The sequence below is a fragment of the Mycteria americana genome, chromosome 3 (genome assembly GCF_035582795.1).
Source record: "Mycteria americana isolate JAX WOST 10 ecotype Jacksonville Zoo and Gardens chromosome 3, USCA_MyAme_1.0, whole genome shotgun sequence".
Lineage (NCBI taxonomy): Eukaryota > Metazoa > Chordata > Aves > Ciconiiformes > Ciconiidae > Mycteria > Mycteria americana.
In genome coordinates this window covers 65,601,340-65,627,608 of record NC_134367.1, presented here as the reverse complement: position 1 = coordinate 65,627,608, position 26,269 = coordinate 65,601,340, and the positions used below count along the sequence as shown (strand labels likewise).

General features: G+C 39.3%; 1 protein-coding gene across 2 annotated transcripts in view; it reads left to right on the top strand.

Annotated features, from left to right (window-relative positions):
* The window catches only part of MAP3K5 (mitogen-activated protein kinase kinase kinase 5), a 109,129-nt gene that overhangs the window by 20,764 nt on the left and 62,096 nt on the right, over positions 1-26,269 (top strand). For both annotated transcript variants that reach the window (XM_075498812.1, XM_075498811.1), the window contains exons 2-6: positions 11,698-11,837; positions 14,887-14,910; positions 22,853-23,046; positions 23,312-23,480; positions 24,447-24,553. In XM_075498812.1, the coding sequence (XP_075354927.1) occupies positions 11,698-11,837; positions 14,887-14,910; positions 22,853-23,046; positions 23,312-23,480; positions 24,447-24,553 (634 nt within the window). The remainder of the gene's footprint in view (positions 1-11,697; positions 11,838-14,886; positions 14,911-22,852; positions 23,047-23,311; positions 23,481-24,446; positions 24,554-26,269) is intronic.

The window sequence follows — 26,269 nt, the reverse complement described above, 5'->3', positions numbered from 1 at the left end:
GTTATCATATGACATGTCCAGCAATATTTTTTTTTCTTATAAATGAAACAACTCCAGTGTGTTCAGTCACTCCTCCTTAATCATGTGTCTTTAAATCTCTTCTCACTCTCGTGTTTTGTTCCTTTCTTCTGGATACTTTGCCAGTTTGACTTTCTTCCTTCAGTGATGCCCCGGATTGTGCCCAGTATTTCATTTGATGCCAGATGAGTGCCAGGTGGAGGAGGATAATGATGTCTTGTGTTTTTCATATGAAACTCCCCTTCACACAGTACAGAATGTGGGTTTTTTTTTGCAGTAGCCTGCAGTACTGGCTCATTTGTTCTGTGGCTGCTAGTACGTGCAAAATATATATGTATTTTTTTCTTCTTTCCTGTATGCTGTCTAGACAGTTTCACATTTTATTGCAGCACCCTAAACATAGGGGATTAATAAATACTCATGTTTACTGAAAGTTGTCAGTCTTGCTTCAGAACAAGTTTGCCTTCTGTCCTTAAGGGTGCTTCCCAAATGGGTGCCATAGACAAATTCTAGCCGTATTGACATACGAGTCAGGAAAGCAAGTATGAGTTTGCACCGTTCCTTGTGATATTGCGCTGCAGTTTGACAGTGAATCATGGGTAAATACTCTCATCCTATAAGGAAAAATTGTGTGGTTTTTATAGAACTTGGAGTTTATCTTAAAATGTTCAAGAGCAAACTGCAAAAAGTAGGAGTGAACAATTTAAATTCCTGAGTCCTGGATCCAGCCTTAAGTTTAAGCAACACAGCATATTGCCAGCTTAATAGGTATGATCAGGTACTTTAGATGAGACTTCTCATATCAGTTTTTTAACAGAATATGAATTATTATGATTACTTTGCAGCAGAGCTACTAAGAATGTACTCCTTTCTGGAGCAAGCCTAGTGAATAAAGATTTGTGCTCTTTTTAAGAGATGATGGTGTTTTCTGTCAGAAAACATGGCATGTGAGACTCCTAACCTGTTGGGCATTTAGTTTTCTCAGTTTCTTTCTGTTCCTGGGAAAACATTGAACACAACAGTGAAAATGCTACAATGTAGAGATTTCTGTGGAGAGGGTGATAAGAACCAGGGTTGGTAGATGTATTTTGTACCTTTGGTTATGATGAGACTTTGGGCCTAAAATTCTCAAATACTGTATTATTTATGAGAGATTTTCTTCTTAGGATAGAAATATTTTCTTGACTAAGTGAAAACATTTAACAAATGTGTGTGTTTACATCTCTTAGAATACTTCTGCTTCCAAATTTTCAGAAGCCTGGGAAAATCCCCATTTTGAACAAGCATTCCAGCTGCTGTTCATCATATTCTTGAAATACCATGTATTTATTTTTCAGTTTGTGCTCGCTGCTCATGAATCTTCTCTGTTTAAACCATTTTTGGTATCACTGGACTGGGAAATGTTAACTACCATGACTTGAAAATAATGTCATAAGAAATAATTCTACATCTTTGGATTAGAAACACTTCTGGATTTTTTTTTTCAACAAGCTTAATGGGCAGGCTCTGCCCTTCTTCAGAAAGGTCCACACACTCTGCCTCAGTCTGTCTTAGCCTTTTAGTTTGACTTGGTGCACATCACGTTTCTACTAGAACCTGTGTAAAAAAGAGCAAGCTTCTTGAAGAAATTGAAAGGAGTAACTAAAAAGAGGAAAAGCTTTCAGATAGCATGAAGACATTTTAAGGAAAATTGCTTCCCTAAAATGCATGCTACTTATTAAAAGAAATTTTAAAGTAACCCACAGAAGGTGGCATTGACAAGAGGATGAAGGAATGGAATGATGCCCTTTGAAAGGAGAACTTTTGTCCAGATGAGGAAACAAGTTTAAAAAACCCCACCAACTATGGCAAAATAAATGTAAGCTTTAGTAAAACAGTTTCCAAAAGAGTTTGAACAATACTTGCTGAAGACAGACTACAAAAAAAAGTATTCTCGAATGCTTCACCAACAGGGAGCAAGGTAGGGATCCTATGCAGTCAAGATGGAAAAGGAGGACTTGAGAAGGATGCAGCTTTCCTCCTATGATCTTAAGAAAGACTTTCTTTAAAGGAGTAAGGCTGAGGACCTGCCTCAGGTTTAAATTGCCAGGAGAAGAGGTTTTAAAATAAGCTTGTAAAATGAACAGTAACAACTCATAGGAACTATGTAATGATGACTGAAAAGTTCTCAAGGAGCTCTGACTGAAACAGGCTGAGCTGTTAATTATGGTGCATGACTTCTGACTTCAGTTGATGTTGGCAGCATAGGAAAGGGAGATGATAATGTAATACCAATAGGACAAATGGGCTGAAAATATAAATAAAGAATACATTGCATAGACACATGGATAAAATCTGGCAGTAGGGAAGAGCTGACATGGCTTTTTTGTAGAGGGAAATCACACTTTTTGTGAGCCTGTACTTAAGGGTGATCCATTTAAGACAGTATATTGGGATGTCAAAAAGCTTTTGACGGGATACCTTACCGAAGACTCTTTAAGAGACAAATGGCTGGAGATTACATCTTTACTCCCTTCAGATGAATGGGTTCTTAAAGGAATGGAACAGAAGACCAGTTTTGCAATGAAGCGAGGTTGCCAGTAGAAAAATGTGCTGGTGAAAGGATTGCTCTCTACTTTCTTTTTGAATTGGGCTTTTCAGTGGATTCATGGCTGATCTGGAAACTTCCTGCTGGTGAGCAGCGTGATGGCAATGTTTGCTGATGTGCAGGCTAGTCAAAACTATAAAGAATTGGCTGTAAAGAATTGCAGGAAGTCCTATGGTACCAGGCAAATAAGCAGGTAAAGGACAGCTGAAGTTCAGTGATAGTGAATGCAAAGTAACATATATGAAGAAAAGCAGCTCTAATTATTCACACAATATTAAGCGCTAAATTAGTTGTTGCTATTCAGCTTTCTAGTTAGCTCAAGAGTTTTCTGAAAATGTATCTGGATTGCTGACTGAGAAGGGTCGGTCTTTATTTGCCCCATTCTTACAATCTCTGCAACATTGACTGCTGGCTTCTGGCAGAGAGGAGATACTGAGCTAAACAGAGCTTTGATCTGATCTCTCTAGCTGCTGTGATGAAACCCAGAGTTGGTTTTTGAAGCTTGGAGGTACATCTGCCTAGACATTCTTGTCACAGAGAGCTGCTCAAAGAAGCCAGATATATAACCATGTTATAAATGAAAACAGTCAGATTTTATTAGAATAAAAATTAGAGTACTTCTCTTAGGTGGAGAAAACTTCAGGTCACTAAAGCAGAAATAAATAGAACAGAATAAACAAATAAAAAGAACTTTTGATCAACTTTCCTCCTGCCTGTCCTGTCCTTGAGGTGGATTGTTGTTTCCTGCTGTGGTTTTAATGAACTCTGCACCTTTGGAGCTGTAGCAAACTCTCTACAGTTCTTTTAGACTTCAGGAAATCTTTCCATCACCTCTGAGGCCTGCCTGTTTGCTTTCTGTCGGACTCTCCTTTCTCCTCTGAGCTCTTCTGTTGGCATACCTGTGGTCCCAGAAGTACTTTCTTCTTGGGTAGTCTCAGTCACTTCTCCAGAGAATGAATAGTCACTCCTTCACCTCATGTCTTAAAGGCACATAACTTGAAAACATAAACCAAAATAATCACACAGATACCATCACATCTCTTATTTATTTATTTGTTTTGGGGTTTTTTTGTCTGCTTAAGATCCTGTCCCGGCCAAAGGGGTGCTTGGTCTTCATTGAAAAAAAAATTGCAGTGATGTAGATCTCTGGACCAAACTTCTAAATGTAGAAGTACTGACTTGCTACAGCTTGCCTTGCTTTCCTTGACTGTTTCTGCTGTTGTGTTTGTAGATTGTTTAAAAACACATTAAAGTTTGGTACAGGTCCTAACACTCACTAGCCCTGCAATGTGCTCAAGCCTTCAGCTGAGCCTCATTAGTTACCTCTCTGAGCTCTTGAGTATTTTTTCTGATGCAAAGTTTGGAGTTGAGATAATATTTAGGATTTGGTGTTCTTGGCACTAGGGAGTCTGTTTCACTGGGATTGATACAGATGCAGTGAGCCTGAACGCATTGAGGTTATTTTTAAATAAATGGCTCTTTGTTTGCTTGTCATCTTTTATTCTTGACTAATCCTGAGTTCCTCCCACATGCATCAAGCTGAGAGTGGGTTTTTTTCAATTATTGGGGGTTGGAATCATGTGATAACATTACAGTCCTTTGTCTTGGGCCAAGAGAGAGTAGATTTTTTGAATCTCAAGCTGTCGTCTTTTTTTTTTTTTCCAGCAGCAGAAAGCCTTTCTATATTGTTCCAGTTGTCTTCAGATCGTTGGTACAGTAATTTAGATTTTGCCATGTAGTTTGCTGCGTTAATTCCTACATGCTGCCCTTTTATGTTTGTCATCTACGTGGTGCCCCCCCCCCCCCTTGTTCCTTTTCTAACATCTTTTGAACTTTCTTTGTATTACCAGTTAGTTGCCAGCTTCTGCTGTTTTTTATGTCAGTAACTACCCTCTGCTTTGCTCCCATCAGCATTGGATTACAGAAGCAAGAGGTTCTTTTCCCTTCACATCCTTGAAGCATAGTGCAGTCAACAAGGCCGGGGTTTCACTCAGAGTCTCTCAGTCTAGAATACTGTGGGATCAGTTGTGTTTTTCCCTCCTCCTTGTCTGGATGGTTCTGCTTGGTGAAGTCTTGCACTTGCTTTTATGAGAATGATCTGAGGCCAATTAGCTACAAAAGTTGGCAGGAATCGATTCACTCAAATTTTTCTAAGAAGTACCTTGATGCATTATGGGAGAGACTGCAATTTTTGCAATGCTCCTATGTGACAACAGAGCAAACACCACGGATCAGTTAAACATTTGGGAAGGTGCTCTGGAACGTCATGATTTGTGGGTTATGAACTTTCTTGTGATTTCTGATTTAAATTTATACAGGGGCAACTTATGTTTGCTCTTGTGCGACGTTATCATCCTTTGGCTTAAGTAGTTCTTCTTTCTTACCTTATCTATTAAGAAATTGGCAACGATCAATATCTTAAAAAGAGGAAAGATTGCTTTTTAAGTGATTAGCTAATTTATTTTTGTTATTGAGCAGATTCCCGGAGGTCTAAATGAGTCACATACAGAGTCTGTCAGTATGGGTATAATGCTTAATTTGTATCTGTAATGAGGTGGGTTGGGGTGTGTGTGTTTATCTTCTGTATTGTGCCTCAAGGAACTTTTCTTCCTGTGATGATGTTGTATCTAGGGTTCCTGAACAAGTGGATGTTACATCCATGTCTGTATGGAGGACAAAATTTCCTTACCCGCTGGAACAATGTGTGACTCTCAATCTTAAGCAGAAGTAGGGAGGTATTCTGTGGTATCCCTGCAGATATTGTGGTGTCTGGTGCATTCTTTGTATAGGACCTAGTGATTGTGCAGATGAAAAGTGAGGAAATCTAACTGATCTGGGAGGCAACTGATGCTGTGCACTCACCCCACCCTTCCAAGCCAACAGGTAGACTTACTCAGTTGTCTCATTGGGTATTAACCACACTAGATCTGGTACAGACGTGTGGGGGAGGGTCACGACCACCCCTAACAGTAACAGCTAGCTGTTGTAAGAGTTTATCTGAAATGAAATCATACCTTTTGCTTGTGAGTCTAGGTGTAGAAGTTCACTTTTAAATTCAAGAGAAGTTCAACTCAGTTTAACTATTCAAGGAGCAGTGGGCTTGGTACCAGTCTGAGGGCAACATGGTACTGTTGTATTTGAAGGTAACTTGTTGTTTTTTTGGGTGAGTATTAGGTGCCCTAGTTACTTCTGTCTCTACTTTGTGCTACACAGCATCCGGAAAAGAACACCCACCAGACTGTTGGGTTTGTGCTGCATCTGCTGGGAATGTGTGCACAGAAATTCCCCTTTGAGTAGATTGCAGGACTGGCTCTAGTTTGTGCTTGAGTGATGGAGGGTCTCCGCTTCCATTTCATAAAAATGACACTGCTTGAGTCAGGATTACTATAAGGATCCTGAACCATAATGCTTTACGCTAGATAAGAACTAGCACGTGTCCATCGCATGTCTCTTAGTGTCCTTGTGCATACTTTGCACATGTAATTGGAGCTTCTACAAATATCATGCTTTTCCTCTAATATATGCCATATTTAACTCGCCTGTATGGTCATTACCTGCTTTTCCTTCCCCATATCCAAACCTCAGGCACCTTTATAAAGTTCTTTTTCTGGTTAGCCTCTCCCAACAGACTAGCTCAGCTGGATGGGTTTCCTGGGAGGTCATCCATTCCCTTGTGTTTAGGTGTTCTCACTCCAGTGGCTCCCATCCATTGTTTCCGGTCTCAGAGACGTCAGAGATGCTCTTGACAGGAAATGTCTGATTCCAGCGGTGCTGACAAGTCAGTGATACTGTGGTTTGCACGGTTAAACCAGAAATACCAAGCTGTACTGACGTGGTGTGGGGATTTCCAAAGCAGGTTTCCTACCTCATGCAGGCATTCTCTGCGTAAAGAGAAAGATATCTGTGCCAAGCATAGGGAACCATGAAGAAGTTGAAGTAGATAAGGATGTTGTTGGCTTGTTTCTGAAAGCTTACTCAATAGTAAATGTCATCATGGCTTGTCAAAACCATTGTTATAATTCTGAATGGAGAGCTGCTACTGCACTATGAAAAACGCTTAGCGTTCAGACTTACACTGAAATAGATTTTGTCGCAAGCCCTTTTCTTCCTATATCTCTGTCGGAAGAGTATCTTACTGTGTCTTTTAAACCCCAGGTGGAAAAGAACCCTAAATACTGGTCTGTCTCGGAAGTTGCCGTTATCAGCTTTCCTTTTGCCCTGATTAATTGTGGGACAATGAATGTAAAGCAGTGGCCATGTGTTTAATACCAATTAATCAGAAGATAATAGAAAACATAAACATTCATTAGTTTTATAGCTGCTCTGTTTGTATTCATTATTTTTCCTGGCAGCACTGTAGTAAGCGGGTAGTATCAAAAAGTAGGGTGTACGTGTATGATATCTCAGAGCATTTGTTTAAACATTCTTCTTTGCCCTATTATATTGTAAACAATGAGTAGGAGATGAACTTTGACCACTGCATTTCATTTATTGCTTTCTTGGTGACCAAAGGCATTGTTAATAGCCAAGAGCAAAGGGCTTTATATCCACTAATGGACACCTACCCTTCTTGACCATGTTATCATGTATAATCTTAAGTTTTTACCATTTCTTAAGAAAGGTTTAAGTAGAGATTTTGTATGTGAAGTTTGCAGCCTTTGCACATATAGCTTAAAAAGAGCTAAGTGGATTTACATTGCAGGTAAGAATTGTTGGTAACACAGTTGTAATATATGCCAGGCTTCAGAGATGTGTCCTTTTCCACTGCTTCTCAGGCAAGAAGGGTCAAGTCGACTGCCTCCAATTCCATCACATGAATCTGGTTTCCCAGGATAATAAGAAGCCGATACCCAGCGTAGTGGTATTTTGTTCTCTTCAGTGTGTTGATGGTGTGTTTCGAGCTGTTGTTGGTATAGATGTTAGTTAGCCTAATAACACAGAGTGTGACGGCTCTGTGGTTGTTGCGATGTCTGCAGCTCAGTGTGTGGTTACCCAGCTAATGTGTAGGTACGCAGCTTGGTTGCTGTCAGCAGGCAGGTGGAGCTCGGGGTGGTTTAGGTAATGGATGCCAAGAGTTTACTGAACTGCCTGCTGCTGCATTTACGCTGCTTCTGCTACCTAGGCCAGAGCTAAGCCCTAGTCTCATGCTTGTGATACGCTTCAGTCACATCCATGTAGGCATGCTGGTTGTTTAAGGAGAGGGGAGAGAAGGCTATGGCTAGACTTACTTTATTGTTCATAAGCTAGCAAGACACAATAATTTACTGTAAGATTTATGATAAGACTTTTTAGCCGTAATGTCAGAGATGACTAGCAAAGGTGAAGACCATACTATCCCTCTTTTCTTTAAATAGTAGCAATAATCCATAACCAGGTCCACTTTCCTGAGGTAGAGAAAGCGAAATTTAGAAATTTAATCTTGTGCCCAAGACCAAAGCAAGGGATAAAATTTATTCTTTCTTGTAACCTGTGTGGTTGCAGGAATTGCAGTTCTTCCACTTCCCTGTTTCTTGCTCCTGTTTTGTGCAGTGTGCTTCCATACCCACCCTACTCATTAGTCTGCTGGAGCATGAACAGACTTTCTTTGCTGCAACGCAGAAGATTTACAAGAGCATTTGCAGGGAATTGTCAGTCCCTGGTCTTCAGAGTGCTTCATCCCATGGGCTTCGGTGTTGAGAGAGCTCTACTCTGATTCCTGCACTTGGTCAGTTAGTGTTTTACTTGCCTTGAAACTGAAACTGCAAATACTTTGATAAGGGTTTTATTCCAGTGTCACTGTAGAGATAATTCTTCCACCTTCAGTGAAATACCATTTTGCCACTTGTGAAATTGTATTTTCCAGTCAATGGAAAACATACCTTTCATTGCAGCAGGCTGTTAGATTAATTTCATCTGGGGGAAATGAGAATGAGAGCCTGATAAATGGGATTCTGGCAGTTTATGTATTGATGACCAAACAGTTCTTTTGGGCTTAGCTAACTCCTGGCTCTTCTGAACTAGTGAGAATTTTGATGTATGTTTACTGGGGTTGGATTTTTCTTGAAAACCATCAGTCTTGCCAGCTTTGCTAAACTTCTAATCATACTTTATGTAACTGAATATAGTATTTAGCTGCATTATGGTGCACTTTACAGTATACCACTACCCTTTTTTTTTTTTTTTTTTAAATGAGCTTCCTTTTACTGCTTTGTATTTGACTTCTGAACTTCTGACCAGTGCTCCATACACCAATCCCTCCTCTGGTCAGAGGAGTTTCTCTCCTGATGTTGTGAAAGAAGATCGTCAGAAATGGGTCTGTCAGAGTTGGTTTAGGGTATAGGGGTTTTTTATTGGATAGACACTTGGTCCCAAAAGTCCACATACTTTCTGTGGCTTGTTGGAACTGCAGGTAAGAATTGGGCTGTTCCCCTTGGAAACTGTGATGCTAGCCCGGACTTTAGAAATCCAATGTCTTTGTCATGAATGACAACTTCATCTTAAAATATGTAACTGTTGGAGTGAGAAGGAAAATTTCACAGAAGTTGGACCTATTCTAAGGAAGATTCTGCTTTATCAAATGAGATTATCCAGATGATGTGGATTTCACAGAAGTCTTAAAATGTAAAAGGAAAGAGATCCCCTTTAGTTACATAAGAAATATAAGTACCACGACAGAGTTTATACCAGTATCTTAGTGTAATTTTTCTTACAAATGTATCCTTATTCATGTGATCCTTCCCTCTTCTGTTTAAGTAATTCAAGGCTTTTGTTTGGTTTTTTTTTGTATTGCTATGATAGGGATAGGACAGGACCCAAGAACATTTCTTCAGTGTCACCCTGAGCCAGATCTGTTCTAACAATTATGTTAAATGGATGTGGCCAGCTGATCTTGACAGTAATACACACACACACACAAAAAACCGCATCATATATATATATATTTTTAATACATATATATATTTTTTTTAAAGGGTTATACTTTCCTCCTTCATGGTCCTGGGACGTTGCCATTTTAACATAGGATTTCTCAAGTATTTTCTATATTCTGAGTTTCATCAGGCTCTATAACTTTATTTTCTTTTTTAAGTAGTATTTCTCTTTTAATCTTAGTTTTGCAACTCTAGTGAGAGCACGTTATCTTGCAAGATTTGAGAATTAAGTCATGGCAAGTTGCGCAAATTTTCCTCCTGCTCAATGTAACAGAAGTGTACCATAGGCTTACAGTTGCTCAAGATTAGACTTTTATATGAACAAGAGCAGTTAAAAATAGAGCTTGTATTATGGCAACTTCCTAAAGAAAATAAACAAACAAGGCCTAATCTCACCCAAACAAAATATAGTAGCAATATTGTCATTCTTGTTTGGCTTTTGTGATGTCTCAGTTTCCTAAAATTAATGAAAGTCAGCATGTGTACAATCTTAGCAATGCACTGCTTTTTTACTTCGATAACATGTATTTGATAGAATCCATACTGCAGATGTTTATGTGAAATTGGACAGAGGGAGATTCTTAGAACACAAATTATGAAACTTCTAGAGAACATAATGTAAAATTTCATTTTTGAGGGGGAAGAAAATTCCCTTTTTTATACTACGTTAGTCTCCTCTCTTTTAATTTTGTTTCTTGAAGAGCCTAAGCTTGTATAGGCAAATGTTGTCTGTTCATCCCGCTGTATGTATCTATCCTTTCTTCAGCTTTTAAATAATTTCTAAGCCTGTAGGCCAGTTACAGTAAAGTATGACTGAAGAGTAGATGTCTCAAAGATGTTACTTTTCAACAAGTTGGAGAGACACCCTTGCTGCCTTCCCAGTTGAGACCATGGCCACAAGGTTATCTTTTATTTAATATCTTCATTACAGTTTTGATGATCTAGGGAAAATAGGCAAGGTAAAAGTTGTGGTTACAGGTAGACTCTCTTATTAGATCGATTAGAGTAGAGAAATTTGAGGGTCCGTAAGCTTTTTCCCTACGGAGCTTGTCTTGCTATCTGTCTTTTCTGTCATAAAAGCATCCACAGGAAGGGGACAGCAGGGAGAGACACTGGAAACCAGGCTGCTTTTTTTGTTCTGACGTTAAAAGAATTACATTTCTCTGATTCACCGTCCCCACCCCCTGAAAGAAAAGAAAAAACTGAATTGGGTGAAGAGACAGAAGGGTGTTCGCAGGAGAGGTGGAGACGAGTTAGTTTTCTTGTTTTGCTCTCTTGATCCCGCAAGACTTGCAGTAGAAATAATGCTGCCTGTTATAATAGAACCCTTAACGATTTCTGCTAACACTTTGTAATTGCCTCTTGGTTTACTTTTACATTGGTGTGAATCTGGGCAAGTGAAACACATGTTTTCAGAGAAATTGTGGTCTACATTCCTTGTTCTGTAAGCATTTGTGCATGTGCTTAATTTTATTAATGCAGGTAAAATTTATTATGAACAGAATTCTCCGCAGAATAACATTCTTGCTTATATGGGGGTTTCTACGCTTTACATATTCGCTCCCTCTTTCCTTCTCTTCTGCTGTACCTTGTCCTTTTCTCTCTCTCTCTCTTGATTTTCTATATGAATCAAAATAGATTTGAATGGTAATCTATATTGGAACTTTACTTTTGCCTTTCTTTCAGTTTAGAGCTGTTTTCTTCCAAAATTCTAATACAGAATCTATACAGTATGTTCTGTGGTGTACATATATTGCATGAATTTTTATTGCAGCTTGCACAGAGGGTGAAAATATACTTCAAATGTAATTTTTTTCTTTTTCCATAAGGTTATCAATCATCATGTGGATTAACCGAACGGATTGTATTTCCAAGGCACCAAATGAACTTTTTGCCTTTTCTTGATTAGTGTTGTTTTACCCTTTTTTACCTGAGGAAATAAAGGTCTCATTTAAAGAAAAAAAAGGGGGAGGGAGGAAGAAAGAAAAGAGAAAAAATTAAACCACATCCTGCTGACTATATTCAAAATTCAGACATAACAGCTAAAATGGGGAAATCCTGCTAGATCTCTTATTTCCTACTTAAAATTGGGTCTTCTTATCAAAGCGAATTGTGTGAAGAGACATGGCATAGAAGTATTTGGCTGTCAGAAATGCGTGGCATTGACAGTTTTTCTTTCTGCAGATATTGCTGTCGTAGAGATGAGTGATGCCTTCCGTCAGCCTTCCCTGTTCTACCACCTGGGAGTCAGGGAGAGCTTCAGCATGGCTAACAACATTATCCTCTACTGTGATACGAACGCGGAGTCTCTGCAGTCACTGAAGGTAGCTTTGAATGGAAAAATGGGGTGTGTTGAGGGGAAGTCACAGTTGGACCAAATCTTGAAATGGGTTCTCTGTTTCCATAGGAAATACAGACGCCACTTGTGGTTCACAAAAGAATAGCAAAAATATTCTGAAGCCTGGAAAACATGGCCACAGTGAAATGCTGAAAAATTCAGTTTATTTTTCCAAAGAGAAAGATTTAGATGACTTTATCACACCCCGTTAAATACCTAGGTGTTAAATGGCTTTTTATGGAAACAGAAGTTTGACAAATTTCAGATGAGAAATTAATGGTTTTATATTATTAATGGTTAAAATGCATGGTTTTGTCATTCAAGGGCATTACTGGTGTTTGGGGTTAGATTGTTACAGTAATAACAATTGGGTGAGAATGGTAGTGTGTAGGGGACAGCAAAATAATCCTTAAGTTTTAGCTCCTGTGTAAAGTAGCAGTGTTCTGGCCAAACCTGATGGGGCCCCAAATGGCCTCTGATATGTCTTGCTGAGTTACAGCTGTTTACATCAGGTACCCGCAGGATTGATGTGCTGGAGATTACCAGCAGCGTAGCAAGAGTTAGTAAAAACAAAACTTGTGCCTGGTCCTCAGGACCACAGTTCACAGTATGGTAAGTTGGTTTAAGGCCAGATGGTGGTTTAAGATAATCTATGGGGCTGTGAATTGTGTCAGCCAAGGAGTTGATACTTGCTTCCTCCTGCTAACTCTACTAAAGGTTTAGTAACTTCCATGGGGATGGGGGGGGCAGACAACTTGGATGGCAGTCTTTTCAATTACTTTCCCTCCCTTAGATTCATTGGCTCTGATCAGCAGGTGTTTTATGCTATTGCGCTTCCATTCTAGGCATTGCTGAAAAGAAGCATTTTAGTAGCAGCTTGGTGAGTCAGACTGCAATCTGGGCACTGCTGCCTCTCATGAAGGGTTCGCTTCCACTGCTTCTGGCTAGTGCAGGATATTTGGTTTTGATTCTGACCCATTATTTGCAGCTTGGCCCTCTGTTGGGAAGGACATACCTTGATGAACTCAGTTTCTTCCCTCCAGATTTTCTTGACCAAGTGGACTGGTTGCAATCCAATTATTTCCTTTCTTTTTGCAACACAAAGAGTATACAGATAAAAGCCCTAAAAATAAAACTGCTAATGACAAAAGACCTCTCTGTGGATTGAATTCAATTATGCGAGTACAATGATCTACAGTATAAGCAGAGCAGAATTTCGTTGTACTGGGTAAGGAGCCAAATACCCAACTCCCACTGAAAACCACTTGGAGTGAGGCACCAGGCTTCCTTGGGCACTTGGGAGAACTTTTTACTAGTTTAGGAGCTGGACTTTGCAAATGGGTCACGTGCAGTGTTCCCACTGGTGTCAGTGGAAGCCCAGTTCTGCACAGGGAGACTTGGATGTCCCAGTTGCCACCAATACTGTGCCCACCGAAAGACTCTCTTCAGTTTCCTGTAGCTTTGAGCTGGGCCCATCTTTCTACTTTTGATTGTTTGCAGGAAAGTAGTCAGAGAGCAAGACCTCTTCCAGAGTATTTAGTGGCTGCCTGAAAAAAGTAGTTGTGGGCATGCCTGGGCATCTTTTGAGGCCATGTTTGTTCCTGTATTTGCTACAGCCAGCAGATAGAGTAGAAGCAACGCAGGAGCGCGTGTGCAGTTTTAATCTTGTATAGAAGGTGGTGAATTCAGAAACTGAAAATGATCATGGAAATGCAGGAAACACAGAACTGCAGCATGTGATTTAACTGGGGTACCGAGCAATGTAGGTAAACTTTTGCTGGTGGGATATTCTTCTATATGAACATTCAGGTCAGGTTGGACAGGGCTTTGAGCAACCTGATCTAGTGAAAGATGTCTGTGCTCATGCTGGGGGGTTTGACTGGATGACCCTTAAATGTCCCTTCCACCCCAAACTGTCCTATGGTTCTATATATGTACATGTATATGTTTGTATATTTATATATATAAACATATTTATATTTAGGGAAGTGGTTCAGTCTCCATCCCTGGAGGTATTTAAAGGACGTTTGGATGAGGTACTTAGAGACATGGTGTAGTGGTGGTTTTTGGCAGTGTTAGGTTTATGGTTGGACTCGATGATCTTAAAGGTCTTTTCCAACCTATATGATTCTGTGATGTCCCAGACTTTGAAAGCTAGCAACGGTTGTGTGTGAAACATGCCCCCTCAACGTGGGGAAGAGCAGTTTTATGAAGCCTGACTTAAGCAACATGGAAAATACGAGGCACCTTGGTTTGATGCTGTGTGTGTTTTTCATGCTGTGGTGTAGGTGAAGGTGCTCAGTGGTCCCAGTGGCAGAGGTGTAGCATAGCTGTCTGATAAATCTGGCAGGGTTACCAGTTGCTGGGATCAGAACTTGCCGACAAGTCTTCCTGAAAGCGAGATCACTGTCCACAAGTGGTTCACACCTGGGCCGTACCACCCAGATTAGCGCGCAAGAACCAGCTCTTTCCATCTGTGTGTGCTCTGGCTTCTTGTTCTCTGAAACTTTACATTTAAAATGTGAAGATACATTCTTTGCATCAGACTTACTAGAGAAATGTGAATTTGAACCAGTCTTGGAATATTTTAAAACCTCATAGAAATACTGCTTTTGCTGTTCTTCACAGTTTCTTCTGCTGGCAGCAAAATGTTACTTACTATATTTAACTTCTCAAATATGAGTAGATGTGTATTAATAGTCAACTTTCGGATAGCATCCCTCTTGGAAAATTTATACAGGGAGGGGTATGTACATGTGTGCATATATATGTATGTATATACAGATGCATACACTACGTATGCTCCTGTGTATATGTAGGATGTATGTATCTACTTGGTTCCATAGTTGTTTTGTCTCTCGTGGGACAATACTTGATTTATATTGATTTGACAGGCATAGAAAACGTCTACCAACAAGCCTTTCCCTGTCATGTGTCTGTAAATGTTAATATTAGCAAGTCATACTGATCAGATATCTTTCCTAGTAGTTGTTCAGTGATATCAACGTTATTTTTTCTTTCTTTTTTTATTCCAGGAAATTATTTGCCAGAAGAATAATGTAAGTATGATTTCTGAGTGCCAGTTGAATTCTAGGCATTCCAAACTTCTGTTCCATCTAATGTTGTTTATCTTATGTTTTCTACTTGAATCATTTAACATTCTCCTACTGTATTTTACAGTTAGATGCAGAATTCTGGAAATCCTAGCAGCAAATCTGTGTATATCACTTTGTTGCTAGGTACCAGGCTCACTTCTTACCTTGCCTCCATCTATCAGTGGTATTTTCCTTGCTGCCTGTACTTGTCTGTCATATTTTTTCATGCACCATTTACATTTGTCATTTTGGGTTTTTTTTCTGTTGCCTTTTTCTGTACACTGTTCTTTAGTGTTTTTAAAAAATACTCTATTGAAAAGGAGAGTTATGTGGAAACTGATGCTCATTTTAGAAACCCATGGCTACAGCTATGAAAATACATATATTTATAAAGAGAGAGCATGTGTGTATTTATTTCTGGAAGTCGTGTCCTGGAGCCTGTTAGTCCTAGTGCAGTGCAGATCCCGGTAGTCTGTCTGTGCCTGCCAGTCATTAAACTGTAGGTTTCTGCACCTTGGCATCCCTCTGGTTTCTGAGGTTGGCTTTGCAAATCCCCCTTCCCTTTTTCACTCCCAAGTTCAAGGGAGGCAGATCTATGACTGTGAGAACACTGCTTTCTCAATGTGGTTTGTTCCGGAGCAGCAGGGCCAGTCATGTCAGAATATATTATCTGACACGTTGAGTTGTTCTTGGCTTCACTTCGGGACTTACTGGTAGCCATATAAGCTAACATGTAATTTTATAGCAGTTAGTCAGTGGTGTGCAGATATCTTGAGGTGCTGTGTGTATGCTGTACAATTCCATATATTTGAATAAACTTTTCTAAGGGGCATATGAAGTATTTAATTTTAGAAATTGGCCAGGTTTTATTTCCCACAGTGTTAAAACTGCCAGAAAAACTGCAGTATTCCTGGCTTTACTTTTTTATTTAACAGTGAAATTCATGGATTAAGTACTGACTTCTGCCAGTATGAAACATGATTCTTTGAAAAGGATGTGGTTATCTACTATAGCTGATAGAGTTTCTAAAGGTGGCTTGAAAACCAGTGCAAACTTTGGCCCTAATGCTGCATTTTAAGTTACATATTATTTTTTTATTATTAAAAAAAAAAAAAAGCAAAGAGGGTTCCATATAGAGTTTTTGTATAACTCTTAACCAAAAAGTGTTTTTCAGAGACCCACAGAATGCTGTGAATGACGTGTTAGACTAAAAATCTCTCGCCTTTCTCTAATGAAAGTGGGGTAAATGATCAGTTAGGCCTTTACACAAAATGAAACAGAACAGTAAGGCCTTTCTTGTAAATGAATGTATTGCATTCTGTATTTTTGTTCTGGTAGCCCAGGATCTAGGAAAAATGATGTGTGACTAATGTAATGTCCCTGGGAGGATAGGGGGAAGAGCTCTGTTAGCAGGAAAGCAGCAGGAGATGACTTTGACAGTAGAATAAAAGGGAGATGTTGTGGTCTTGTCCTATTTTAAAATGACAGCTCCTGAAGCTCAAGGAGAGGTATGATAACTTGGCCTTCGTCTGTTTGAGAAAGGATTGTTCTGTTTTCCATTTAAATTTGGATAGGTGGCTGTGAAACTGTCATTTATCACTTTTAGAAATGTTTCAATGTATGCCACAAAAAGAATGTGTTCCTTGAGAGTCTCAGATGTTTTCAAGCACACCCACATAACATCTTTTCTGGGAGGAAGTATTTTCCCAGGGATTAGAAGAGGGAAGTCAGTAAAACTGGCTTAGCAACTCTGCAACTGATTTTTTTTTTTTTTTTCCTCCTTTTTCCTCATTTTTTTTGGCAGGATGTCAGCCAAATTACCTGGAAGTAGACTTTTCACGATTGTTGGTGCATGCCAAACTATTGAGTATAATTCCTGCTTCATGAAAATCATGTTTACTCGTAAATTGTAAGACTCTTGGATAAATGAGTATGACAAAGGTGCTGTTCTTGAGAGGCTGTGACTGTGGTGCCCACTGTTACCAAAAATAGTCATATAAATGATTATGTGAGGTTGTAAATATGGAAAAAAGGAAGTTCACATATGAATAAACCAGGAGTTTAGTCCTGCTGTTCTAGAACATGTTTTTTAATAGCACGCAAACATCAGCCGTAACAGGACAACGGTATCCCTGGCACCAGGGGATTAAAAAGGCTGCAAAACAAGTGCGTGTGTGTGTGTATGTATCTATATATATCAGTCTAACTGAAATGCCTTGTGTTTGCTTTTCCTGAACCTTGTATCCCTAAAACTAGTGGAGAGAAAAAAAAAATCCATTACCAACTGTTTTGTTCTTTGTTCTGACTAGGTTTTTGTGCTTCCTAATAATAGTCAATACAATGTTGCATAGCTAGGATAAGCTGCCTGGAGCCTGTCAGGGCAGAGCAGTGAAAGATAACATAGGCTCATTTCCTGTTATATGTGGTTTTATAGCTATTTAGTTGGACCTTTTCCAAATTGTTGCAGTAATACCAAAAACATATATTTTTACAGGGAGTGATACTTTGACAGGAGGCAGTTACTTTGATATTTGAAAGCTTAAGTTTAGTTTTTGCTGTTATCTGAGTTTTGAGGTCAACCAAGCAGCAGAGGCATTCTAGAAATTACTAGTAAAGAGTTTCAGTCACAAGGAGATGTTAGTATAAAGGTTACAGTACATGGCTGTACTTTGCTTGTTTTAGTTCACCAATTTTTATTTCATCCTAGTTCTCCCCAGTTTTGAATCTTACCAACTTTAGAGAAAAGCTGCGGGTCAGGTTCCAAATGGCCATTTATTCAATTTTTTTTTTTTCTTTTTTTTTTTAATTTCACTTCTTGCTGAATCTGAGGAAGTTTAATGTGCGTGCATTATACGTATGTTTTGCAACCAACTGCAGTAGTAACACCTCGACACGGTACTCGCCTTTCAGTTCAGGCTGCTTGCTTGCAGCAGGTTGGAGTGATAGGTAGCCTCGGGAGCTGCCTGGGGTGTGAGACGGCGGTACAGCTGCTGGCCTGATGGGAAGGGCGATCAGGAGGCAATGGGAACCGTGCTGCTACAGAGCTGACTCACGGGCATAGCAGTTAAGCAACAGGGCTAATGTTATATGGCTGGGGAGTCTTTATCAGAGATTGTAATTTTTACTAGTTTTCCACAGCCCTTCCTAACTGTCTCCTGTTTAAGGTGTAGCTTGGGAGACAGTTTGGTGTCGTGCTTCTTCAGTGGGAGCAGGAGAATGAGTGACGCTGGATGAGGCATGCCAGAGGCGTCTGCAAGCTTGGAGCCTCTGTATAGGTACTGCTAGAAGACTGTAGAATCCATAGGATGTCTTTAGCTATTGGTCTCCTGCGGAAATAGGGGGAAATGTTTTTAATACTCCTCACCCAGCTGACAAATGATTTGGAGGCAGTTTGATTTTTGGTATCCAAGTATGTAAAGTTATTACGTAGTAACCTTCAGTAAATACTTCATTGCTAATGACAACTGTGATATTTATTGTTATTTATGATACATCACTATCTCTTGCTCGTTCTTTCATTTCTTGAATTCTTTGACTAATATACTTGGCACATACTTTCCTTGGAAAAAGTTAGAACTTTTTTCCTATGTGAATATGTGAAAGGACCATATAGAGCGTATGCTGATTTTTAACAAGCATTTAGGATGTGGCATGATTGCAATAGAATGTTATTGCTGGGCATACAAAGAAAGAACATATTCCCAAAGAAAATGGGAAATATTTAAGAGAGCAGACCCAGTCTCTGTGCTTCAGTTCATTTGAGGTGTGAGGCTTACTTATGTTCCTTTTCAAATCAATAGCAAGGCTGTCATTCATGTGAGTAGGATTAGAAGTGAACCCAAACTGAGTCTGTATTCATTAAAACATCAGCACATGTTGATTTACTGTGTGTTTGGGGGATGGAGGGAATAGACTTAATAACTCGGTTTAGGATTTTGCTGTCTGCTACATGTAACACCATGTACAGTCAGAGAATTACCTTTAAGAAAAGTCTCACCAGAAGAACTGAAATAAGAGCAGATATTTCTCAAAAGAACTAGTAGGAGAAATGCAAAAATGCTGATCTTAATTAAAGGAGAGTCAGCAGGAAGAACAGTTCCTACTGTGAGAGATACTGGCTGTTTTTATTACCTCAGCTGATTTTACTTAGTTAAAAAAAAGTTACGTTGGATGCTGACCTGGAGCTTAGGCAAGTAGATGGGTTTCTGCTAGATTCTCCCATCTGTGAGTAAAGCATCATGGTTTTGTTTTGGGGGATTTTCGTTTTCTTTGTCATCTTGTCTTTGAATGCAGGTTTCTTCTGTTTGTGGATATTTATTGTTAAATAATTTACTGTTAAATGATTCCAACAGAGCAGTATTAGTAAAGAGCCTCAGGGAATCAAGCGGACTGCACACCATTGATTCCCTGGGATTTCACAGATTTTTCTCCCTCCTTTTGAAGTAAAATTCAAGATCTGAGAATTAATTGGGCAGAACTCAAATGGTCATTTGTATAGCACCATGTCTTCTTTATCTGTACAGCTTTCAGAGAATAATCTGTATTACGTCAGATGTATTTGCGGGGGAGAGAACAGTGTTTACCTTATTGCCTGATGTTCTTTCTAATAAGACATGGTCTCCAAATTGAATTTCCAAAAGGCTGCCCCTTTCACAATCAACAGCTCTGTATTAGAGAGGGATGTTGAAAGAAGGGCTGTTTTATATTCTTATTGGGATCATTAAAATATAACTACATGCTATGCATTTTTATTATCTCTCAAATACAAACAGTTGCTATATTAATTTCTTTTCTGAAGCTGAGAAAGGATATCAAACAAGAAGGAAGTGCTTAATGTTCCAGTGACCAGTAGGTCTAGCTAGGAGCAGCATAGTCTTATTCCATAAACATAGAGCTATTAAGACAATCTTATGGCTGTATTTAAGCTGAAATTACACACACTCTGGAATTTAGTTTTGCCCAGTAAGCGAGGAAGGGATATTAGATAAATATAAACCAATTAAAGCATTTGCAAAAATGAATTACGGATTTTGTCACTTTGTGGTAAGCTTTTATGCATGCGTAGCTGGCTCCAGCCAGTGCTTCTGTCTTCTGATTAGTCTGACTGATTTGATGAAATGAGCTAAGACAGATAATCTTTCAGAAGGTGGCCTGATGTTGCCAGGTACTGAGTGTGCTGGCCCAAAGCCTTCAAAGATATGTATGTTCATATCTCCTAGATATAACTAGTTCAGCTGATCTGAGAGCTCAGGCCAAGTTTACCTTATCTAAGGTCCTGAGTTCTTGTGCATCAGGCTGAACCATAGTAACTATCTGTGTGCACACATGGCCTGTCCCAGCCCCTGATGTTTTCAGTAATGCCTTTCAGTTTACAACTCAGGTGACCTGCAATCACTTTGTAACTTTCATTAGTGTAATTTGAGCTTTTGAACCTTAAATAGTGAGGGATTTATAAAGAAAGAGGGTTGGAAAATGAAACTTATAGCACCTGTTGTTTATTGGGGGGGGGGGGGGGTGTCTATTCCCACCCACTTTTGAAGCCCCTTTATGCGACTCACATTTCTTTAAAGGATGTTGATGTAACTGAGAATATTGCAATTGGATTTAAGGTGCTACTTCTTCAAAAATTGCCCATTTTTCTTGAATTCCTGGGGCAAGCATTTTACTTCCTAATGTTTATGCAGTGCATTAAAAATAAATTCAAGACTGCTTGCAGGAAGGCCTTCTCAGACCTCTGGCACACTGTTTCCAAAGCTCAGGTCTTAACTAAAAATCAGTTCTGAAAAAGGACGTTTCCAGCTTTTGAAATCCACAGAACCCAAAGTTTATCCTGGCATAATGGTCAGGCCACCTACAGAGACAGTACTAGTCTTCATAAATAATCCTGCATGCAGGAAAACTACTCTTCCTTCAGAGGCCAAGTGCTTGAGCCCATTACTGAGCAAGAGCTCTTAAAAACTGATCCCAAATGCACCTTCTTTAGGAAGTACGTATCTATTTCAGTGGAACAAGAGCCAGCAAAAATTAGTTTACATGCATTTTTCCTGTTACCCGAGGGGAAAATAAAGCTGGTTATATTATAGAGCCTGCTATAGAAGACATGCAGACCCAGTAGCTTTTGGAAGCAGTGGACAAGGAAGAACTTAACAGTAAAAGGCAGGAGAAACCACTACCTGGGAAGAAAATAGAAGAAAATAAAATCAATTCATAGTTGTACAGAGGACCCCCAGGGTTCTCAGGGAATTGTCTCAAGGCAGACTCTCACCTTGATCCTCGGTGGCAAGTAGTGTTGGAACACAGTGGCCTTTCCCTCAGCCAGGGCATTAATTTTGTTGTTAACTTAACCTAGAGAGTTATGTTTTGTGGGGAGCTCTGTATCTCTGAAACCTCCCAAATCTGGCTTAAGTTCATCAGACAGACAAAACAGGCACATACAAAAAGAGGGTGGAGGATGAAAAAGAAGTACAAGCTCTTAAGTTTCATTTCCTTAGGAAACAGGCTTTAGAAAAAACGATAGAAAAAACCCACATGCAGTACAGTTAAGAAATACAAGAAGTATAGACCTAAATTTCACTTTCCTAGCTAAAGAGTACATTAGGTATTTAACAGCTGAACCTGACAAAGGCAGACATGCAATAACTCTGGTGACCAAAAAAACCCCAAAACTTAAAAAAAAAAAAAAAAAAATATCAGAAGTTACATATTATTTACTAAAGGTGGTGGTAGAAAGATAAAATAGCAGTGACTGCAAAACTGCTCTTGTATAATACAGTCTATGGTCTCCCACTATGGAGAAACATATTTTGTGACCATCACAAATTCTAACTACAAAGAGCCCAACCCTGACTGCATTTGGGCAGCGACTGGGATGGGAGCTCGAGAGGACCAGGCTGTGGGGGCAGCAGCTGAGGAGCTGCTCTAAACCTTCTCCCCCGAAGCAGAGTGCCTGACTTTGCTTCTTTCCTCGTTCCCAGGCTACGCAACTTCTGTCTCAGCCACTTTTACTTCCTTTCTCACCTTTCTTTGTCAAAATATAAGCTACACTAACTTAAGTCGGAAAGGATCAGGTGGTCTTTCTGACACACGCTTATCTGCTCACACATTGCTTTGCATTTTGACTTAGTGCACATTATTCGACTTGGAAGTTTAAACATATTCCACTTACCCTGTTAAAATCTGCTCTGTAACACTCCATCCCAACTTTGATCTCACAAACTCTGATATTCTTTCCTAACCCTAATTAACTTCACTCTAGATTCTAAGTTTGCCAAGCACCCAAGACAGAATTGTTGTTTTCCTTTGATCCATTCCTCTGACTCACCATACCATGTACAATGAAAGTAAGAGAATTTCATTTGTGTATGTTACGCTAAACTATTTGAGTCATTTTGCAGTTCATATGAGGATTAGTTTTCTCTACAGTTCTCCTGTTGTGAGGCAACTAGGTTGTGTTATTGTTTTCAACATCTGTGAGTCTAACTATACTAAATTGCAGAGTGCTTGCTCTTTTCTGAACATCATTCACCTTGAAAAGTGTGTATGTCAGCTTCACTTGAGTCCGCCTGCTGCTTCGGGGTGACTAGGGTGTGCCCTCAGAATTGTTTCGCTATTGAGCCAATGTTCTGACTATTTTAAGGTCAACGTGATGCTTCTAAAAAGACTCACCTTACAGGAAGCAGTTCAGAAATCTGAAAGAATACATTTCAGAGGTATATCATATTTGAGATGAAAATTGAATTTATGGAATCCTAGGCTTCATAGGTAAAATCTTGGTCTTGCTGAAGTAAGCAGCAGATCTCCCTTTGACTTCAACAGGTGAAATTCTGCAGGTAGTATATGCAGTTGTTTTATACTTAGGCTTGTCAAACCATAACTGCCCTAAATATTGAACCTTGTTTCCCTACAGATGTGCACTGGTAACTACATATTTGTTCCTTATATGATAACTCCACATAACAAGGTGTACTGCTGTGATAGCAGTTTTATGAAGGGACTAACAGAACTGATGCAGCCCAGCTTTGAGTCGCTGCTTGGGCCTATATGCTTACCTCTGGTGGATCGATTTATTCAGCTCTTGAAGGTGGCACAGGCCAGTTCAAGGTGAGTTGACTTTTTGTACCCCTGTGTAAAAGTCATATATTCCTGCTGGCAATACAAATGTCAGACTCTTGCTTCAGGGTGATGCAATGTTCTGCCTTCTGTTGAGACAAATTGATAATGAATAATTTAGCTTGACCAAATTTCTCCATTGACACTGCTCTATCCATAAATATTCCACATATACATTGTGGGAGAGCTGCAGGGCCAGAAAAACAAATGCAAGGGACCCATCCCAAATTGCTGACGTGAAGTTGTTCCTCTCCAGCCAGTATTTCCGGGAATCCATTCTGAACGACATCAGGAAGGCCCGTACCCTTTACACAGGCAAAGAGCTTGCAGCAGAGCTGGCAAGGATTCGACAGCGAGTGGATAATGTTGAAGTCTTGTCTGCTGACATTGTAATAAACTTGCTGCTGTCCTACAGAGACATCCAGGTATGAATCCTACACTCTAAGATCATCTAAAACATAGTAAATTAAATTACATTCTCAGTGAAATTTTTAGTGTATTTTGCACAGATTTGCTAACAGACTATATGAATAATGCACATTAGTAAAAATTTTTTAGTCTCTTCACTGATGCTTTTTACTTTATTTTGTAGTTCGACTGTTATAGTATGCCTTTACATAGCAGAAAAGTGTTATTACTTTGTGTCAGCACCTAAAAAGTACACAACATACAATAACTCTTCTCCATCTCAGCATTACTATGTGATGAACAGCCCTTAGTGTGTCCTACTTAAAGGCTACGGTAGCATCTGCTATTGATATGTATATGCATTCTTTGTCACCGTGCTTGTGACATTCCTCATGGAAACATAACATGTTTGTATGCATTTCAGCTTTTGGAATGGTGCTTGTAATTGCTTACTTTGTTATACATAATTTCAACTGTTGCTGCTTAAACATTTTGAAGTGGTTTGGTTTTTGTTTTGTTTGTTTGTTTTTAAATATGTCAGCGAGTAAGCTATTTTAAAAACTGTGGTATTGAAAGATTCTTTTATCTTGTTTTTGTGGCTTATGCCTACTTCAGTTTTGGGATGCCTTAATTCAGATGCAGTTAGCATTGTAATGTCTGTACAGCATGAACTCAGATATGTGCTCGACCCCTGAAGCTGACTTTAGTCATGAAATAGATGTACTAAAATTTCCACAGGTCCACGCTGAAGCAGTACAGGAGACCAAATTGTGTTTCCCTGCTAAATACTGTGCATATTCACATTTTTGACAAGTGCCAGGCTATTTCCAGTTTGAGACTGAAGAAACTGAAATCCATAAAACTTACAATGAACTAAAAATACTTCTTAGTATGAAATAAGAGGTGCTTAGTTCAAAGAGGACTTTATATAGGCAAACCTCAGTACAGCCACCTAAAACTTCATTATTCCCTTCTTTTGGAAGGATTATGATTCCATTGTGAAACTGGTGAAAACTTTAGAAAAACTGCCTACTTTTGACTTGGCTTCCCACCACCATGTGAGGTTTCATTATGCGTTTGCGCTGAACAGGTAAGAATCTACCTTTCCTTCCGCTGTTGAACAGTAAATCAGAACTGCAAACTTCACACAGGGTTGGTAATCCCGGGTGAAGTTCCCTACTGAAATCTTCATATGCAGGTCTAGGGTTTTCACTGAAGCAACTGTGTGGACTCTGAGCTTCCTGATCAATCTAAGCTTTCTTTTTCTCTTGTACTGTCAAATTCCATTCCTTTTGCTTTATTGTGAGTGTTTGATTTGTCTTTCCATAGGTTTGCATCACTTCTTCGTTTCAGTACCTAAATTGGAGCAAATAAATACCTAGCAGTATTTTACCTCTGTAAAATACACTTCTAACATTGGTGTATGAGCGGCAGTGCTGCAGCATTTGTGCTAACTTAGACATCATCTCATTCAAGTCTGAGTTCTGGTGGTGTCAGGAGACAGGAGGAGAACTTTCATCAAATGTCTATCAGAAGATTTTATTATGTTATAATAATAAACTAATTTTCATGTTCTCTGATAACATGCACAAAATGTGCCACATGGAGCAGCGTGTACTACTTTCTTGGGTTAAATGAGAGCCAAGCCTAGACTTTTTTCTAGGATACTGGCAATTGGGCAAGGCACTAAAAGGGGACTTTTTCAGAGGAAATTACAGTGGTTTTCTGCTCCCTTGCTGCTATCGATATTTAGAGGAGTAGACCAGGTGTCAGCAGGTATTGAAATTCTCAAATATAGAAAATGTCTACAGATCTTTCTCCTTCTCACAGACTTGCATATTGTAATTCAGGTTCACTGAGGAGCCTCAAAACTGCATATCATGTCAAAGTGATGTGAAAATATGTCACAAGTAATTTGTTGAAAAAATAAACCTGTTTTTGAAACAAAAAATTGAAACAAAAATAAAAACCAGCTATCTGCAATTGTTTTATCTGAACAAAATGTTCAGATTCTTTCTTCTTCCTTTATACCAGGTATATGAAGGTATAAATATTGTGCCCTTTTTGTTCTTACTTTGCCATAAATATGTGGAGCTTTGCAGATTAAATAATCCAGCATGTATCTGCCACTTCTACATAGCCTTCACAAAGATCACTAGGTGTACCTTGGAGTTTTAACAAGTTATTTAGACCTCAAGGTCACCATTTTCTAAAACAAAGTCACCTTTGAAAACAGGACTTCACTAGTTCACTGGGGCACTAAAAAACCTGCAAAACCACAGTATAATCTTTTCATTGGTTCTGTTGGGACTTTGTGCAGACTGAAAGGTCTGGCTTTATAGGTGTGGCTGTAAGATGTAGCCTTTGAGGGTATCTGTCATACAAAAGGTCTACATAGTACCTCCAAAGGAGTTCAGATCAGATTTTCCTCTCCCTCCCTTCTCCAGATTGTACGTTCAACTGGAATCCATGAGAGCTATGAAAATGTTCATGCTTTGGTATATGCCAAGAAGGAATTACTTGGGCTAATTGTAGCTTTCTCCTTATTGGGAATATAGATGATGTTTCCTGAGCTAAGGCAGGTCTGGAATACTCTACGCATCTGAATGTTTGCTGTGGAATAAGCTGTCCCTCTTGCCTTCTAATCCAGGTCACTAGTACGGAAGGATGGATCAGCTCAATTAGTCAAGATTAGTCTGACCTAAATCAAGAAAGTGTGTGAGGGTATTGATGATGGAAGCATAAGCAGAAAGAAAAGTAGGGCCCTCTGTCTCTGGAGACCAGCAAAGTGTAAATGGCTTATATT